The sequence below is a fragment of the Crassostrea angulata genome, chromosome 3, assembly GCF_025612915.1.
Source record: "Crassostrea angulata isolate pt1a10 chromosome 3, ASM2561291v2, whole genome shotgun sequence".
Lineage (NCBI taxonomy): Eukaryota > Metazoa > Mollusca > Bivalvia > Ostreida > Ostreidae > Magallana > Magallana angulata.
Window position 1 is genome coordinate 21,823,658 of NC_069113.1, and position 19,809 is coordinate 21,843,466.

At 31.2% G+C, this 19,809-nt stretch overlaps 1 protein-coding gene across 1 annotated transcript in view; it reads left to right on the forward strand.

Annotated features, from left to right (window-relative positions):
• The first annotated feature begins 3,186 nt into the window (after positions 1–3,186).
• Positions 3,187–19,809, forward strand: part of LOC128175829 (uncharacterized) — a 37,503-nt gene continuing 20,880 nt past the window's right edge. The window contains exons 1-11 of the mRNA XM_052841673.1: positions 3,187–3,323; positions 5,720–5,764; positions 11,373–11,725; positions 12,048–14,491; positions 14,827–14,979; positions 16,869–17,032; positions 17,278–17,460; positions 17,627–17,767; positions 17,888–18,012; positions 18,093–18,266; positions 18,470–18,562. Of these exons, the coding sequence (XP_052697633.1) occupies positions 3,254–3,323; positions 5,720–5,764; positions 11,373–11,725; positions 12,048–14,491; positions 14,827–14,979; positions 16,869–17,032; positions 17,278–17,460; positions 17,627–17,767; positions 17,888–18,012; positions 18,093–18,266; positions 18,470–18,562 (3,945 nt within the window). The 5' untranslated portion in view covers positions 3,187–3,253. The remainder of the gene's footprint in view (positions 3,324–5,719; positions 5,765–11,372; positions 11,726–12,047; positions 14,492–14,826; positions 14,980–16,868; positions 17,033–17,277; positions 17,461–17,626; positions 17,768–17,887; positions 18,013–18,092; positions 18,267–18,469; positions 18,563–19,809) is intronic.

Consider the following 19,809-nt stretch of genomic DNA (forward strand, 5'->3'; position numbering starts at 1 on the left):
ATTTGAACATTTACTTGCAACCGTAATGAACTTGTATCAATAACATACTATTTTAATTTTTAACAAAAAAGATATGGAATTTATAAACTGATTTTAATTTGCTTCTGATCAATAAAAGATCAATTCTGCCGTGTATTTTTGTCTTATTGGTTGTTATATTATCAGAAAATGGATGATGAAAAAATGTGTTCATCGCTAGTAATAAAATTGACAGGCTGGTTTTTTTTCGTTATTTGCACAGTCGATTTTTTTTACGCAAACAATGATGCATAAGTTTTTTAATCGAGTTTTTAAATGTGAGTTCTTTATTACCTAAAAAAATTTCAAATTCAAAATAAGTAAATTAATTTTGAAATATTTTAAGCTTTAAAATAATGGTTTTAATTATTTTAAATGAAGGGACTGACAATCTTTTTCCTTATTCCTGTTGGACCATTAGAATTTAAACGTATGTAGACTATTCGGATGTACTGACTGGTTGATATATCTTTTTTAAACTCTATACCAAAATATATTGTTAAAAGATACAATTGATAATCTTGAGCCCTCTTCGACTTTTTAACATATGAAATTAACATTCACTTCATGTCCTCAAAACTTTATTATCTCTAAGTTCTGTCCTAAGCGACATGGTGCTTCTTGTTATCAGTTATTCTCAGTGGGGATCTCATAAATATAATAGTGCCTGTTTAGAAGTGTAACAGATGATATTAACACCATTCTAAAACCTTTCTCAACATCCGCTTCGCTATTTATGTAAAATTCATTGATTGTTCGGAACAACGAGCGATAGTGCAGCAATTATCTAAGTACCATAATTAAGGGTGTTCACCGTAAAAGCATCACACATGTATCTTGCCCGATCGCACTTTGCGGATACAAAAGTACGGGGTAAACATTTTTCTTATTCACAGTATATTACAAATTAATAAAAAAGACATTTCACTGAGCACCTCAATCTTCTTTCGAAAAAATAGATATTCTATCGATCGTCACTACTCTCTTGTATATTCTTTTGTTTGATCAGGTGGCTACAGATAAAATATTTTGTCGTTGAATTTGCCTCAATCTTTAAACAGTACCTGGTTGGATCCTACACCCCTAGTCAGAGAGTAGGAAATAAAAGATGCATGGGTCACTAACCTGTATTGGTCTTCAAACCCACTTCAAAGATGAAGAGGTCTTGTCAATAAGATATTGAAAATCGTATATCGAAAAAGTCCGACTCTTAGAACTAATAGTATTTATCTTTTTTTGGCAACAATCTCACGCTGGTGATGATAAGTACATGTACTTAGTAATCATATAAGTCTTTTCAAGTTGTTCATGTGTTTTTGAGTTCAAGCTCATAATTTTTATCTACTTATAACTCATCAGGAAAGTTAATTTTTTGAAAAAGTGCTTTTTTCTGTAAACATTTTGTACTTCATATAATTCCTTTGCCAGTTTAACGAGCGTTGGTGACTGCTAGCTTCAAACTTAAATGACTAAAGTTTAAGACAGTTACATGTAGTTACTTAATAAAATACTTTATATGATCCTCAAGTGCAAATGTTACCAATATACGTACGATAAAAATCAATATTGGTCTATACATATATCAATGAACCATAACTACATTGTATTTAAACATTTCTGTACGATTTATTATTGCATGTATCATTAGCATTCTTTAAAACTTTAATGAAAGATGCGTATATATCTAAAGTTAATTGGTTGAAGCAATGTTACATGACATTATAGTTTTGATTGATAATGACCCCTATGTAACAGAAGAGCATAAACTTAAGAATAATACTTGTATTTTGTAAATTCCATAGTATTTGCTATTCGTCGAAACATACTTTAATTGTTATTTCATGAAAGATAGAACTATATACATGCATATAACATGTTTCTATATTTTTTGTACTGATCAAAGAATCGCAATATTGCTTTTTATTATTTTGTTTAAAACTTATTCTGTTAAAAGTTCCTATATTTAATAATGTATGAAAATACGTCAAAGTCCTGTTAACATTATTTAATACTCGCAACACCTTGTTCGTGCGTCACTACTCACATAAATTTTGCATTTATGCGTAATCTTGTTTATAATCTTGCAACTTTTAACTCCTCTTCACAATAAATAATGATTTCATCGATATCTTGTAATTTTTTGACATCATCTGTTTGTTACTTTCATATTATATTCAGAACTTCTGCGAAAATTGCTTAGTTCAATCTATTTTACAACCTGTGCTATTGATTTTTGTAAAGAGTTTTGTATTGGGTGATTTCTTGATTTTGAACAAACGTCCTATTGACGGAAAATAAATCTCAAAATGATACCTAAACCTTAAAAAGAAAATTCATTTGCAAAAATGTAGCACTGTTGTAAACAAGTATGATCAATCCTCAGAATAAGGTTGCAAATTCCATACCATTCTATAAGATCTGAAAAAAAAACCTGAAAAAAAAATGATCGATGATCTTGGTCATATTTAAACTATATCAATCTCACTAAAAATGAAGCTTACCGATTAAATGAAATATTTCGATTTTATTATAGCTAATACATGTGAATTTCCTCTTTACCAAATAGTAGTTCATACCTATTAAAGCAATTCCTAGATATTAAGGAAAATCTGAAGTTCAATTTGCTGTCCAATAAGGCTCTTTTATACCGTCTTCATACTTTTCATGTGAATTAAAACCAACATAAATGATAAAGTAATGTTTAACGAAGTAATAGTATAATTTTTGCTCAGTGAAAAAGTTTTAAAGAGTAAATATCTTTTTTAAAATTTTATAGCAAACCGGAGGGTCGATTCAACCCTGTCTTGAACTTTAAGTTTGTATTTTCTATTCATAAGCTATTGATGTTTGTTGCAACGTGGTATAACAAAGGCATCAATTACAAACTAAACAGGAAACCAAAATATCGTAGCATAGAAATAAATTATCGGATTTATGAAATATTGAACGGAATTTAAAAAAAAGCGATCAAAATTAACTTTAGATACATGCCCCTAAAATTCAACAACAATGTATTTCTAGAAGAAAATAACGTCCTGGTCGTCAAAAATATTAACTAGGTTTACTTTACATAAATAAATAACGAGGAAGTGGTGTTCTTGGAAAAGTCCATAATGATTAAGCTTTCACATGCAGATAAGATAAATCGAAATTAGTATTTAAACCGTAGAAGCAAGTCTTCGGTTTATCTTTATGATCCCATCAAAAGTTGTCAAAACATTTGTGAAAAGAGAAAATGTATTATCACCATCTAAAAAAGATTCTTCTTATATGGAGTTTTGCAGCTGTTGCATTTCTTTCGCAAGGTATGCTATTTGAATTTATGTTCAAAATTCATCGACAACTCATATCTAAAATGTGATATTGTTTTTAATGTTTCCTTTTTGTTCAAGTCGTGATTCCAAAGTCATATCTTAAACTGCACTGCTCTTATAATTGTCGCTCTGACATAGAGAAATGCGTATCAAGACATATCACACAAACATTTAAGACAACATTTACTGAACATGTCATTGTGTATTATTCCTAAAATAATTATATAAAAAGTTATAACTTTTAAATTTTATTTCATATCAATTTATAGTAATGTTGAACTCATAATGGAAGGTCAAATTTAACAGAAATAACAGCAAAGGATTTTAATGAAAAGAAAGATATTATGATTTAATAAAGTGATGAAAACATAGATTTAATGAAATAGTCTTTTACATGATAAGGCCACAGATGCGCTGATACATAACTTACGTTTTTATGATCGTGACCTTATATCATAATGAGACCTTTAGACAAACAATTAAAATAGTTTTAGTATGTTTAGTTTTATCAATGTGATCGACTTTTAACATGCATGCATGCAATGCTTATAACACACACGGCTAAATTTGTATTTTTGATTCCACGATACGCACACGATTCTTTTTAAAGATTATTTTTCAGGATTATAAGGGATTGTATATCTTGACTGGATTTATGTATTCTTTTAAAAGGTTTAAGATGAATTCGAGTAAAAAAAAAAGTCCTTACAGTGTCTCTTTAATTAAGGAATCATTCTTTGAGTATTATGAGGTGATAATTTTGGTCGGGGCGTGATCAAATCCAATAAAGCCCGAAGTGCTTTATGATAGATTTGATCACGCCCCGACCGAAAGTATCACCTCATAATATTCAAAGAATGATTCCTTATTACTTATATTTATATAATTTTCGTACGATTAAATATTTAAATATAAATAAACAAACCCCGCTGGCGCCTCAATTTGGCGTCATTAGTATTATGAGTTATATAGTACAAAATAGATACGTATTGGTATCACAGGCAAATACACTGGATAATGTAAATATATGATATTAAAGGCCTTTCTTATAACCATAGTAGACTTTTTACTTTCTCATAAAAAATACGTATAAATTGATTCAAACCATGCATCTTTCTTAAAACAACGAATTGTGTTTCGGAAAAGATCCGTATGATAAAATTTGATGTAGAATTCAGCTTTTGTTGCATTTCACTTTGAAAAAAATTCGCACATTATTTTTTTTAAAGTGCGTTGAATTTGGGACCAAAGCAACCCACTTTCAAAAAAACTTTAAAGTGCAGTAATATTGAGACCTAGTAAACGCACTATATTTGATATTTTTTCCAAGTGCGTTACAAAAGTACATCAACTGCTTTTTGTTATTAACAAGACTCTAAACGCACTTTGAAAAATTATATCACACACACATACACAAAATTTTCACATTTTGTTTTTCCATAAGCACATAAAATTTATCATTTAAAAAATAATTATTTTTTTTTGTTCTGGGCATTACCCAGTGTTTTATACAATTAAGCTTAGAATCTCTTGGGCTCTATTTTTAATGTATCCCATGAGTTAATCAAGGTTCATTTATTCATTTATTGTAGATAGAAGTAAATCTAAAAGTGCGTTAATATTCACGATGTCAAGGCACTTTGATATATTACTTTTCAAGGTGCGTTGACTTGGTTTCAAAATTACCAAGTTTTGAAAAAAAAAATCAAAGTGCGCAATTTTTTAAAGAGCTTTGTATCACACCTTAAAGAGCGGTAAACGTTAATTGTGTATGCACTGGCTGATATAAAAAGCCATTTGGTCGTCAGAAAAATTAACAAATGGACCAAGTTTAGATGAATAAATTACAAGGTCGTGATGTTATTGGAAACGCCCATATTCACATTTCGCATGCAGAAAAAATAAATTGAAATTAGTATATAAACCGTAAAAGCAAGTGCAATTATATGATCCATTCGAAAGAACAATTATAAAACACAATGTATTATCAGCATTTAAAAATATATCTTTTTATCTGGAGTGTTACCGCTGTTGTATTTCTATTGCAAGGTATCATATTTGATTTTATGATCCAATTCCATCGACAACTTGCAAATCAATTGCGATATTGATTTTAATATTTGAATATTGTTCTGGCCGTGATTCCATTGTAATTTCTTGAATTGCACTGCTTTTACAATTGCCAATGTGTTAAAGGTAAAATGTTAATCAAGAAATATTATACATAATTTTAATTGCCATTGTGTTATAGAAAAATGTCAATCAAGAAATGTCATACATTATGCTGAAAACAAAATTCACTGAGCTTACCATAGTGTATAATTGTTATGTTATCTAATAAACAGTCAAAGTTTTGCAATTTATTAATGAAGTAAATTTTTTGGAAGGTCAAATGACAACGGAAATGACAACAAGTGCCTATGATGAAAAAGGTAAGATATCATAAATAAATAATAATTCACAATTTGGTGTAGGAATAGATTTAATAAAAGATTTTTTACAATGGAAGTGAATCACACGATCAGGCCAGGGATGCTCTGATACATTATGATTACTAATAACTTCTTATGATTATGACTTTACTATAAGGAGTTCCCTTTGACGTACAATAAAGTTTTAGAATGTATAGTGAAATGTCTTTTTTTTCTCTCTATTTTTCCCTCAATACTGTCTTGTCTATTAACACGTATACTTAATAAGGACCCTGCATCATTTCCTTTTTTTAAAATCATGTAACGAAAACGATTTTCCTTTTTTAAACATCATGATGATAGGAACGTACTGTATATCTTAGGTTCATTTTCGTAATCTTTTAAAAAGTATTTAGATGAAGTTTAAGGAAAGTGTCCTCCGTGCCCCGAGACAATTTTTTTGGTTAATACAGATATTTAAATGCATTTGGAAAAGGTTTTTATCAACACATTTCTTGTTCTTGTTTGTGTAAATTCGCAGCGTATTTTAGTGTATAGCATTGTACTAATAACTACCAGATCCCAAGTTAGAATATGGGATTTACTAATTTGTTGACACAAATTGCAAACAAAAATAAACAAAAAAATTGCTTAAAAGTTTCCCATTAAATAGGTTGGTTAGGGTGTTTAATTAAATAAATATAAAATGCCATAAATTACACAAATACATTATGTACAGACGTTTCTTTCTCGATTGTACGACTTCTTAAGGTATCTGTACAGTTTTTATAATTCGAATGAGGATCGGTTTAATTTCGAAGATATGTTTTGATTTTGACAATTAGCATTATTTCACAAATTTTGCAATTTCGCTTCGATTTGTGAAATGATTGTGTAAGCATGTCTTTTCTATAACACACATCTTTTTTAATGATTGTACCTATGGCTTTGAAATAAGCAAACAATTTTTTTTGGTTTCCAGAAAAATAAAACGTCTTACTGACATTATTGGGCATGTTATTAGATATATATCATGTATTTATTCTCATCTTTTAAACTGAACTGGGTCTTTTTGCAACCAAAACAATTTTTTTCACTTTCTCATATAAAAAAAACCACTGTATAAATACTAAAAGGCACACATTTTCTTCTTTGAACAAAAATCATTTGATCAGAAAGGATCATATAAAGATCCATACGATAAAGTATTGGTGTAGAGATCTGCCATCGTTAATTTTTTTTTTTTGGAATGTGCTATAATAATTAGACAACGATGGATTTCTAAAAGCCATTTGGTCGTCAAAAAAAATTAAAAAGTAAACCAAGTTTACATTAATAAATTATGATGTCATGATTGTTTTGGAAACGTCCATAACCCTTAAAGATTTCACTTGCAGATAAGGTAAATCGAAATAAGTATTTAAACCGTAAAACAACCTTCGGATCATCTTTAAGCTCCAAAGAGAGATCGAAAAAACATTTGTGAAATCTAATGTATTTTTTTAAAAAGCATCTTTTTAAACAACATATATGGACATGATTTATAAAATATTGATACCATGTATTTATTCATAATCTATCTTAAACTGTACTTGACATCTTGTAATCAAAATATTGTTCATTTTCTTATAGAAAATACTGTATACAGTAAAATATTCACCCCGATTTATTTCGACCCTTTTGTCCTTGTGTCAGTATGTGAATTTAACACTGGGCGAATACCAATTTTTAAACAGAGCTATGTCTGAGCGAATTTTAGAAATAAAAAACGGCGAAAAAACTCGAAATACAGTAAACAAATATATAAAATCAAATATCCATTTTTGAACAACAAACTAATGTTTAAAAAACTAAGGATCATTCAAAGATCCATGCGATAAAGTTTGGTGTAGCATTTCACCTTCAAGAACAGTAAACGTTAATTTTAAGTACATGTACACAGGCTGTTATAGTTTAACAGCAATAGATTTTTACCAACAAAAAAAAGAACCAACAACAAACATTTGGTCGTAAAAAAATTAATATGAATAAATTACGAGGACGTTATCGGATTTAATTATCAGCTTTCATTTGCAGAGAATATAAATGAAAACTAGTTTATTAAAAAAAAACCCCAGTCTTTGGTTCATCTTTATGATTCATTAAAGATTAAAAGAACATTAATGAAATACAATTTAGCATTAACATTTTTAAAAAAATGTCTGGAGTTTAGCTTCTTTTGCATTTCTTATGCCCTGAATGATATTTAAGATTCTATGGTCAAAATTTATCTACAATTCATATAAAAAATGAAACATTGTTTGGAATATTTGCAGTTTTTTCAAATCATGATTTTGAAGTAGTACCGGTATCTCTTAAATTGCACTGATTTTAAAATCGGCGCTGTCATAGGAAAAATGATTGTATCAATAATTACCATACACATAATGAAGACAACATTTATTAAATATGACATAGTGTTTGATCCTGATGTTTTCACCGTATATGAATTTCTAATGATGATCAAATAATTCTTTGGAAGGTACAATAGCAACAGACGTGACAACAAATGACTATGGTGAAAATGGTACATTTGTAAGAGTATATAAATTAACAAAGTGGTGAAGAGATGAATTAAATAAAAGAATCTTTTACAGAAAAAGTAAATTACACGATCAATCTACAAGTGCTCTGATAAATAATATATTTCCCCACAAACTATTTTTTGTTTGAATGAATGAAAACTTTTGCTGATATATCTGGACATCATTTAATTTATTAGACATTTATTTTCAACACAAATTGAACTGTTCAATGTCTCTCTTGCAACTAAATCACATTCTTCACTTTCTCAAAAAATACATAAAAATTGATGAAAAAAAAGTTTAAAAAGGACATTTAAAGCTGTATGGTCAGATTCTATACCATTTTTTTATATACTTTTAATTGATGCTTTTGTTTAGCGTGTGTATATTAATAGGCATAAAAGGAGTTTACCACAAATCTTTAATGCAATTTAAATAAAGTTCTCCATAAAATTGCTAAAGGTTTGGACCACCCAAAATTAAATCCAGGGGAATAAATACAAAACTCTATACATAAAAACTTCCAAAATAAGAATCACAGAAAATTAATTTTGTCCATCCTTCATAACAGTGTTAATATGGCTGAAGTTGTTAAATTTGCAAGCATTGACTTAAGACTTCTGTGCTCCTCATCAATTAACTAAAGATAAATTGCTACTCAAATGCATATTCGTCAATAATTACTGAATATTAACCAAAGACGTCAAGCTGCTAGGATTTTAATTCATATGTAATAATACAAAATACAAAGTTCAGTTGAATGCTTAAAACAAGAGGCCCAGAGGCCACATCGCTCACCTGAGCAACAATTGCCTTAATTCTGATCAAATTAGCATAACAGTATCAAAATATCTTGACAACTGAGTACAGTAGATCTTGCTATAAAAAAAAGAAAATCTGCCAATTTTTATCCACCTCTTATTTTTTGGTAAATACCAAGTCCCTTTTGTTGTTGTACCTGTAAGAAGATTTTTCTCTTCTCCTATATAACCCCCCCCCCCCCCCCATTTCGTGGCCCCACTTTTCTCTAGGGAATCATGGTTTCATTTAACTTAAATCTGCATAACCTGTGCTTTCACACTAAGTACTGAGTTTTGGACCGAAACTTTCCCAGAATATTTTTAAAGATTTTCTCTATATATTCCTATGTAAAAATTCAAACCACTATCACGGTCCTGCCCTACCACAAGGGATTGTGGTTTTGCAAACTTGAATTTACACTACCCGAGGATGCCTCTACACAAGTTTAAGCTTTTCTGGCCAAATAGTCTTTAAAAAGAAGATTTTTAAAGATTTCTCTATATATTCCTAATTAAGTAAAAATTCATCCCCCATTGTGGCCTCACCCTATCCCTGGACTATTATTTAAACAAACTTGAATTTATATGATCTGGGGATGCTTCCACTCAAATTTGGGCTCTCCTGGCCTAATAGTTTTGAGAAGAAGACTTTTAAAGATTTTCTATATATATAAAAATTTATCCCCCATTGTAGCCCCGCTCTACCCCCAGGGACCATGATTTGAACAAACTTAAATCTACATTATATGAGGATGATTACACGCCAATTTGAGCTTTCTTGGCCAAATAGTTATTAAAAGAAATTTTTTAAAAGATTTTCTCTATATATTCCTATATAAAAATTTATCCCACAATTTTGGCCCCACCCTACCCCCGGGGACTATGATTTGAACAAACTTGAATCTACTCTTTCTGAGGATGCTTCCACTCAAATTTGAGCTTTCCTGGCCTAATAGTTTTTAAGAAGAAGATTTTTAAAGATTTTCTCTATATATTCCTATGTAAAACTTGATCCCCCAATTGTGGCCCAACCCTACCCACGGGGATTATGATTTGAACAAACTTGAATCTACACTACCTGGGGATGCTTCCATTTTAATTTGAGCTTATCTGGCCATATAGTTTTTAAGAAGAAGATTTGTAAAGATTTTCTCTATATATTCCTATGTAAAACTTGATCCCCCAATTGTTGCCCCACCCTACCCGCGGGGACCATGATTTGAACAAACTTGAATATACACTACCTGAGGATGCTTCCATTTTAATTTGAGCTTTTCTGGCCTAATAGTTTTTGAGAAGAGGATTTTAAAAGATTTTCTCTATATATTCCTATGTAAAACTTGATCCCCAATTGTGGCCTCACCCTATCCCCATGGACCATGATTTGAACAAACTTGAATCTACACTATCTGAAAATGCTTCTACTCAAAGTTGAGCTTTCCTGGCCTAATAGTTTTTGAGAAGAAGATTTTTAAAGATTTTCTCTATATATTCCTATGTAAAACTTGATCCCCCAATTGTGGCCCCAATCTACCTGCGGGGACCATGATTTGAACAAACTTGAATTTACACTACCTGAGGATGCTTCCATTTTAATTTGAGCTTTTCTGGCCTAATAGTTTTTGAGAAGAAGATTTTAAAGATTTTCTCTATATATTCCTATGTAAAACTTGATCCCAAATTGTGGCCCCACCCTACCCCCGGGGACCATGATTTGAACATACTTGAATCTACATTATCTGAGGATGGTTACACGCCAATTTGAGCTTTCTTGGCCAAATAGTTTTTGAAAAGAAGATTTTTAAAGATGTTCTCTATATATTCCTATGTTAAACTTGACCCCCTCTTGTGGCCCCTCCCTACCCCCGGGGACCATGATTTGAACAAACTTGAATTTACACTACCTGTTGATGCCTCATCACAAGTTTAAGCTTTTCATGCCGAATAGTTTTTGAGAAGAAGATTTTTGAAAAATACCAACAAATTTTCAATGATTCTCAATTATCTCCCCTTTAAAGAGGGCGTGGCACTTCATTTGAACAAACGTGAATCCCCTTCACCTAGTGGTGCTTTGTGCCAAATTTGGTTGAAATCTGCCCAGTGGTTCTTGAGAAGAAGATGAAAATGTGAAAAGTATACAACGACGACGACAACGACGACAGACAACGGACAAATTGTGATCAGAAAAGCTCACTTGAGCCTTTGGCTCAGGTGAGCTAAAAATTGTAAACATATAACATATCTATTTTTCCTTATTTTTTTCAGGCTTTATAAACTTTTCGATTGTAATAGAAGAACATGGGAACATCAAACTTGTAAACCAGTCTGTTATTCCAATTCAAATAGAAATATTTGGTGTGGTCGCGAACAAATCGACTACCTTTGAAATTTTTCTTATAAACGCAAAAAGCGAAAACGCAACTCAGATATTCTGGCAGGAAGAGTATAACATGTCTACAAATGGCAGAAAAACAGTTGAATTTCCGATAAAAGGAGAAAACTTCGGCGATTTTGGACGCTACGCTGTTAAATTTGTGGCCTGCTTGCAAAATTCAAGCAAAGAGAAGGAGTCTGTAGCATTTACAATATCTTATAACGAAATGATTAGCCAAGTAAATGTAAGTGGTTTTTAATTTTTCTTTTTTACGCAAGATAACTATCAATAATGATATTTAAATGGAATCAACAAAATTATTGATTTAAGATATACAACAATTTTGGTTATGAGCAATTATAAGATTCCTTGTTAAAAATATTAGCGTTAAGTCAAAATGATATATTTGCCTTCATATTCATAATATAAATTATTTACTTGGTACTCGATGTATTCAATTTACAAATCTTTCTATGATTTGAATCATTTTGTAGACTCATCTATAAGTATATAACAATTGAATGAGAATACTTTGCCCTTGAATTGATTATGTCTGTTTTACATAGATCACTTGTCCACATTATATAAGGATTGGCAGTCTTGCAAACTTCACAGCTAATGTCGAACAAAGACGACACCGTTTAGGGCTCTCTTGGAATTGGGTTATATATGATATGAATATCAACAAAACAATACAAACAAATGACACAACGTCGCAGAGTACACAACAATTTAACATCTCGAAAGCGGGAAATATTGAAATATTGATCACTGTTTCAAATGATGTTTCAAGCTCCTCAAACTCTTGTCGTATTTTATCGTTAAATCCAATAAACGGGTATGAACTGTATTCTAGTAAAGCGGTGTACAGCACAACAGAAACTGCTTTGTTTCGGATTAATACTACTACAACAAAACTCCCTGTAGGATTGGTAAATCTGAGTGTTTATTTACCTGTTTACTTACCGAGAGCACTTAACAATACCAATGTGAGCAGTTTTGAGTTTAAATACAATTTCACAAAACAAGGCAGATACACAGTTTTGATGGAACTTCGATCAGAAATCGATGCTAAAAACATATCAAAAGACGTCCAAATTTGGGATGAATTGGATCAACTTAAGGTAAAACCTTCTACAGAATATGCCAGAGTTGGAGAAAGGGTGAATATTTCTTTGCAAAATCCTCCGCCTTCAGCATTTCATTATATCTTCTCGTTTGGCGATGGAAGCAAAATAAACAAGACGTCAGGACCTTTTAATGAAACTTTTATGTCGTCATCGTTTGAAAAGAACTACAGCAATCCAGGAATGTACAAACTTTGCATCTCTGCATGGAATGAAAAATATAACAAAACACATTTGGTCAATGTTTATATTCAACATCCAATACTACACCTAAATATCACACCTGAAAAATTCAATGTCCCTCTTCCAGATGGAATTGTCGACTTTGTCGTTACACATTCAGAAAAACCACTTCCAACTAATGTAACATGTAAAATTGATTATTATGACGGTTCTCACACTGAAACTGAACTTCATGCTTTTAACTTTGGTTTTACCTTTCGCATTACATTTAGAACCCCTGGTCAATACACAGTAAATGTAACTTGTCAGAACGAAGTAAGTTCATACGGTTTGGAGGCATATGTGGATGTAACCGAAATCAAAATGAGTGACATTTCATATGTATACCAAAACCCATCTCCGATGAATATGTCAAGAAATTCAACATTTCCATTTGAACCATTCCCAGTTTCAACTAATGTGACATTCAAGCTTGTTCTCTTCAACTGTTCCAGATTACCGCATGATTTAAATGAAACATGGGAAATTATTAGTCAAAGTTATGTGACATTTTACAACAGGACGGACTTTACCCGGATACTTACCTTTAACAGCAGGCAAACTTTTGATCTAAAAGTCTTACTTGAAATGGGAAATGATAATCATCAGCACGAATTGAACATTACTATGGGAATAATTGAATTATTCTGCAATAAGACTATAATAAATCTTCAGAAAGAGTCATTCCATATCAAAGTCACGGTAGCGAATGATTTAAATGGAGAAACAAATACGTCCACCAATGATTTAACATTTGAGATATTAGAAGATAAACCAGGAGAAACACAAAGTAAATATCTTGATACGTCAACTTTTACATTAAACTATACAGACTTTGGGTTTTACATGCCAAGGTTTACTGCACGAGGAATTAATTTTATAGAGGAAATATACCTCGATTATCCGTTAATTGCCGATTACGATCTTCAGAACAAGATTGAGCTACACACAACTGCTGAAGCAAATAACGATATTATATACTTACCACCTGGAAACATTAACTACGTAATTCGTTCAGTTTTTGACAAACCATTGCCGTTCGTTAACTGTACATTTTGTTCTGGAGATGAGGTAAATCGCGTTGAATACTATGTTGAAAAAAACATCACAGATCATAGCCCTTTAGAACAAAACCATACGTATACCGATCTTGGAAATCAAACGATCGAAGTTAAATGCAAGAATTTCATATCGAGGGTCAGTCTACAAAAAAAGGTAGCCGTTATCAACACTTGCTTTGGAGACGAAGGGATATTTGAGCGAAGGTTTTCTATGAAAAACGTTAAAATGAAAATTACTGATGCAAGTGAAGTATACATTGTAAACAGAATGAGCGTTTTCAGTATCAATGAAAATATCTATTTTCATTGGAAAAACTGCGAGTCATTATCCACAAGGAAGGGCGTCTGTTTATTCAATGCAAAAGGAACTTTGGCAGGAGTGATTGAGGTAGTCTTAAATGTATCTGTTCCTACATGTATTATAGATGAGAGGAAATCCTACATATCTGAGCCAATGTTCATCGAAATCCTTCCCTCTATCCCTGTTGCTTACATTATTGGAGGCGAATTGAAATATGTACATTTAAATGATAACATTACCTTTCAAGGCATGATTACAAAGAACAACAGAAATTCAAACTACGAATGGGCAATAAACAGGTAGAGTTTATGAAACTTAATCATCACTATTTCTGTAAAATATCTCTTGCACTTTCATCAACATTCATCCTTAATATTGCAAAAATTATTAAAAGTTTATTTCATTGCATTAGTCAAACTGTAAATGAAGTATTATATACAGTATGATTTATATGAGGATTGCAATTTAGTTCCTCGACAATTAATTTCGGCCATCAAGCAATGCTTTAAAACACACAGGTCCTCGACAAAAATTTCCTTCTAGCAGAAGTCGATCGCAACTATAACTATTTATCGCAGCTATAATACTTGATTTACGGTATTCTAAGTATAATGTGTGTTAAAAAAATTTGCAGTAAACCGACAGGCGAAAACAATTCGATATTATCCTACCAGTTCAACACCATCGATGACTTTAATGTTACTCTAAAAGTAAATGGAAGTGCCACATTTATGCAGAGAGTCAGCGTTCTCAGCAAGACTGCCATCATTCCTGTGAAACACTTAAGGTAATAACCATACCTCACAATTGAAATAAGATATGTTCATATTTCTCAAACATGCAACTGATGATATGTCCTTATTAAATTTAACCCGCTTACTTATTGAGATAGTATGGGACATTTCCATGTTGTGACGTATTGTTTATCGAAATAAACAATAAAACCAAGTGTAATTATATAAGTAGTTTCTTAACCAGTACTATAACTAAACAGCGTAGTGCAGTTTGGGAGAGGGCATTCTACGATTCTGTAAGTCATATTTTCGAATCCCGCCGGGGTTTTTACAACTTTTGCCTCTCTAAATATTTCTAAAAGCTATATTTAGGTTGAACATTGTAAAATTTGAAAATTCTAAACCGGTAAAAATATTTTAATTGTAATGTTCTTTTAATCCACATTAATATCGACAAATGTCCCATACTACCTTAATCGGTTCTTAAAAATCAAGAATCATTATTAAAAATAGAACAGATTGTGGAGAATGATGCTTTTTTGTGCATTAAGAACATTAGCAAAAGCCTGAAATTTGACCTCCGGAAAAATCATATTTTGACTGATGATTTATGTCAAATTAACATATTTATTTAAGACTAATGGTTTCATGTTGCACTTTTTTTTATTGATTAATACATGTAAATTAATAATTTGGTTTTGCGTGAAATGAAATAAAATTACGAAAAACTCTTGGAATTTTAAGAATGTTTAGAATATTTACTAATTAAGGCTATACGAATTGAAAATAAAATAACACAAAGGTACGGCCTTTGCAGGATCACATAATTATTTGGCGAATTTTTGGTAAAAAAAATCATTAAAATGCACATTAAGGTTCGTGACATTAACGTTTTGCAGAACAAATCCTTTGGCTATATAGTGTAATTAATTTTGTATTGGATCTGTTTGTGAAAATTGGTTAGTATAATGTATGGATATCGGTGTTAACAGCATTGGAGCAACATGTCCGGAAAGCTAGCAAGGGACAGCAACGGATAAAGCTTTGTAAATTTAGAGTTGCTGTACTTAAATGATTATGACTTGTGTTGCTAAAATTCATGAATAGGTTTACTGATTATCATTAGTTAGAGGACTGTCTCGTGTTGAAATTGGTATGCAATATGTAGGCCCTTAAAGCTAATTACATGAATCAGAAGTAAAATACGAAACTTGGGATATGACTGTTATGTTACACAGTTAAATTCCAAGATTCAGACGAGAGGTAAAATAACATGAAAAGTAGGTGGATGTGACAATAAACTATACATCGGTTATTTTCTTACATGTGATCGAACAGTATGCATCATGGTGGGAGGTCTAAAAATCTATTAAAAAAAAAAGTCGAAATATAAAAAAAAACTACTATATGAAAAATTTTACAATTTCTGGCGTAAATTTCGATAGAAATTGGTGACTGGCCTTGATAGGATTTGTGCTGAAGAGAAACTTAAGAAATTCTGCACAGAGTTCCGAAGACACAAATCCCGTGGCTACAGTGAATTGTATATTTTTTTTAAAAACTGTCCCCTGTCACCAAAACACTAATTACCTGATAATGCTTTCAAAAAAAGGAAACATATTCAACGATTTATATTGATTCTAAAGACTGTTCTCGACTAATTGTTAATATCACTAGTAATCTTAGATTAATTATAAATCAATTTCTAAGGTACCATAGTTTTTTTTGTTAAACACACCGTGTTTAACTCAATTAGATAGAGCACACGAAGGACATAATAACGCGTGAATTACGCCAGACTTTGTTTTATGAAGGATGAATAATTTCGATAACCTTAAAGAATGACAAAATTACATCATATTTCAACTTTTATACAACTACTCAATGAGCTTAAAAAAAGAAAAAGAAAACATTGATTACGTCAATAAACTTATCATTTCAGGTGTATTGTGAATTGTGTCATCTTGAACAACATATCACCCCAAACAAAATTGGCCCTTGCCAGCGAATGCACAAATTGTTCAGAAAAAGCATTAACTGTAAATTATAGTTGGTCAGTGTTTGAGGAGAATCAACCTTTTAATCTAACCAACAAAACATTGACAGGTGAGTTTTAGGAAGTGATATTTAATAGATATTCAGATATTTAAAAGATAATTTACATATGATTGTTAAAGTTTGATGGATTATATGGGAGTTTTTGTAAATGACCAAAGTGCATTTAATATCAGACAATATTTCGTAAAAATATGCATTTTGATACAATAGAATTTTTATTGTAGAAACTAAGTGAGTAATCTGATTGCCAATTCTGTATTCATGGCTTGTCTCTAAAATATGCTATATCATAGGTATAAGTGGACCAGATTTCTCCCTAAAGGAGGGTACTCTAAACCCAGAAAAGGACTACAAAATAGTACTGACCGTTGGTAAAGAAAACTATATCACACCGTACAATTTAACGATGGTTTTAAAAACCAGCAAGACAGGACAGGATATTTTCAATGGATTTTGTAATGCTACATTTATACCTGGTAAACCAAATAATCTCAACTTTTTGCTTTGTGACATTGTGATATTCATTTAAAACAAACTACATGAGCTTTCATATGATGAAACTTCTTTAGCGATTTTAATCTGTGTTGACGAATCCCTTCTCCATTACATATTTTTTTCTTGAATGTTTAAATCATATTACAGAAAAAACTGCAGTCAGTGCTATGTGTACAGAATCGCTGACAAACAGTCGTGTGGTTTTTAGCTATCTTTTTGAAACAATCACAAGGCGGTGGACAGCATATGGGGAAGCAGAAGACGTCATAAACTATCTATATAAAGGATGTAAGAATTTTCATTGTCAATAAAGTAAGAAGTCTTTTTCTGGTTAAAACTCATCTCAACCTGCATACTTCCAGAATATGGTTAAAAGTACAGTATTTCAATCCAAATATTATTTTGTAGACGAGGGTTCTATCTACGAGGTCCCCATTCAAGTAGGAGATGATAAGTTCGAAAATAATGTGACATTACGCATCAGAATATTCAATGAAAATGGCGATTTTTGGACATTCATGACGGTTTTTCAGGTACGTTTTAAACATAAGCCAAAAAAAACTTTAGAAAAAACATATTCACTTTAAATGCGAGACTTTTTTTTAAATTCCAGAATGTTAGAATCCCTTCTCAATATTTTCCCACTGGAATTGAGGATGTAAAGAGGCTTGAAAATCTTTTCCGGGATTTCAATAAAACCGTCAGCTACATTCGAGCAGGAGGTGATACGATGAGAACTTTCCGATACGTAGGATCTGTAGCATCAATGTTTGCTAAACACAAACGGGTAACTGTTTTGTCTTCTCTTTTCATCTTTGTACATATCATATGAGCAGTTTTAAAGTAAAACGATTCCTTTAAATACATCATCTAATGCCAATGTTTCACCATCAAAAAAAGAAGCATCGATAACATATGTAAAGAAAAAACTAATGTTAAATTAAATCTGTTGTCTCCTCACAAGAACTTTTTATTCCTTAAAACATATAGAATGAATCCGTTACAACAGAGGAAGATATTTTAAAAGGAGCAAAATATGTCAAATTTTACAAAGAGTCGCCAACAGAAAAGAAGTATAAGGAGGTAAGACACAAAGTTAAAAAAAGATTGCCGTTTAAAATTTGCAGGATTTTTTTTATCAGCAACACATCAATACTTCAATTGAGGCTTAGAGCGTGTGAGCAGCAAAGGGCAATGATATCTCGTGCCACTGTTATCTAACACCTAATGTTAAGGTAATTAGAAAAGACATTAAACAACAACAATAAATAAAAAAGACTTTCTTTAGAGTATCAAATACAATATATCTCTACAATAACAACCAATTATATTTCAGAAGTAAATGAAAAGCTGTCAATGTGACAGCAAACTGAGTTTTCGTTTATGTAAACTGTATCTATAACCATTTGTCAACCCTGAATTGATAAACAAAATCTATCCAGAGAAATGGTGAACGCTATATGCAATATTTTGCGAGAAAACAGCTGGTATTTTTTCATAAATTATCAAAGTATCAAGGTTCAAGTAATATTCAATCTCTAATATATTTCAAATGGATCTGCAAAACAATAATTTCCTTTCTTGAAAACTGTAGGAGGATAACCTACAATAGGGGCACCCTTTATGCAATACTGTGGTTTCATTATTTTCCAGGTATCCATTTTCGTGGATATAGTGAAAACACAGTTTCAAGGATACGTACATTCGTGGCCAATAACCCCAACAATACAAATTGTTAGTAGAAATTGTACGTCAATGAACACATAATGTCATGGATAACCTTAACAACAAAATGCATGAAAATTGGTATTCAACAAATATTGATAAAACAACAGTGTTCGGCGAGGAAATTACTAACTTCAACAGCTGGTATTTTTTTCATGAATTGTTAAAAATCAAAATCCAAATAATATGCAAATCTCTGTTACAGGTATAATTGATCAACAACACATTAATTGCTTATCTTGAAAATTATAGGAAGAAATATCAGTACAATAGGGATACCCTTTTGGCAGCCGCCCACCATTTCCCCTTTTGAATAGCGGAATTTTTCCTTTGAAAAAACCTGGTTAAAAACTGCAGTACGATATGCACTGCAATATTTGAACAAACTTAAATAAACATAACCTGGGGGTGTTTCTACAAAAGTTAAAGCTTTCTGAGGGTTTTTTTTAGAAAAAATTCTCTATACATGTTTACTCCTGTGTTAAAATTTGATCCCTTCCCCAATTCAGTTCGTCTCTGCTGCTTGGGAACATGCTTTATACAATTATTTACAGCTTTTCTGGTCAATTCGTTTTTTGAAGAAAAAAAATTATAATCAGAACTAG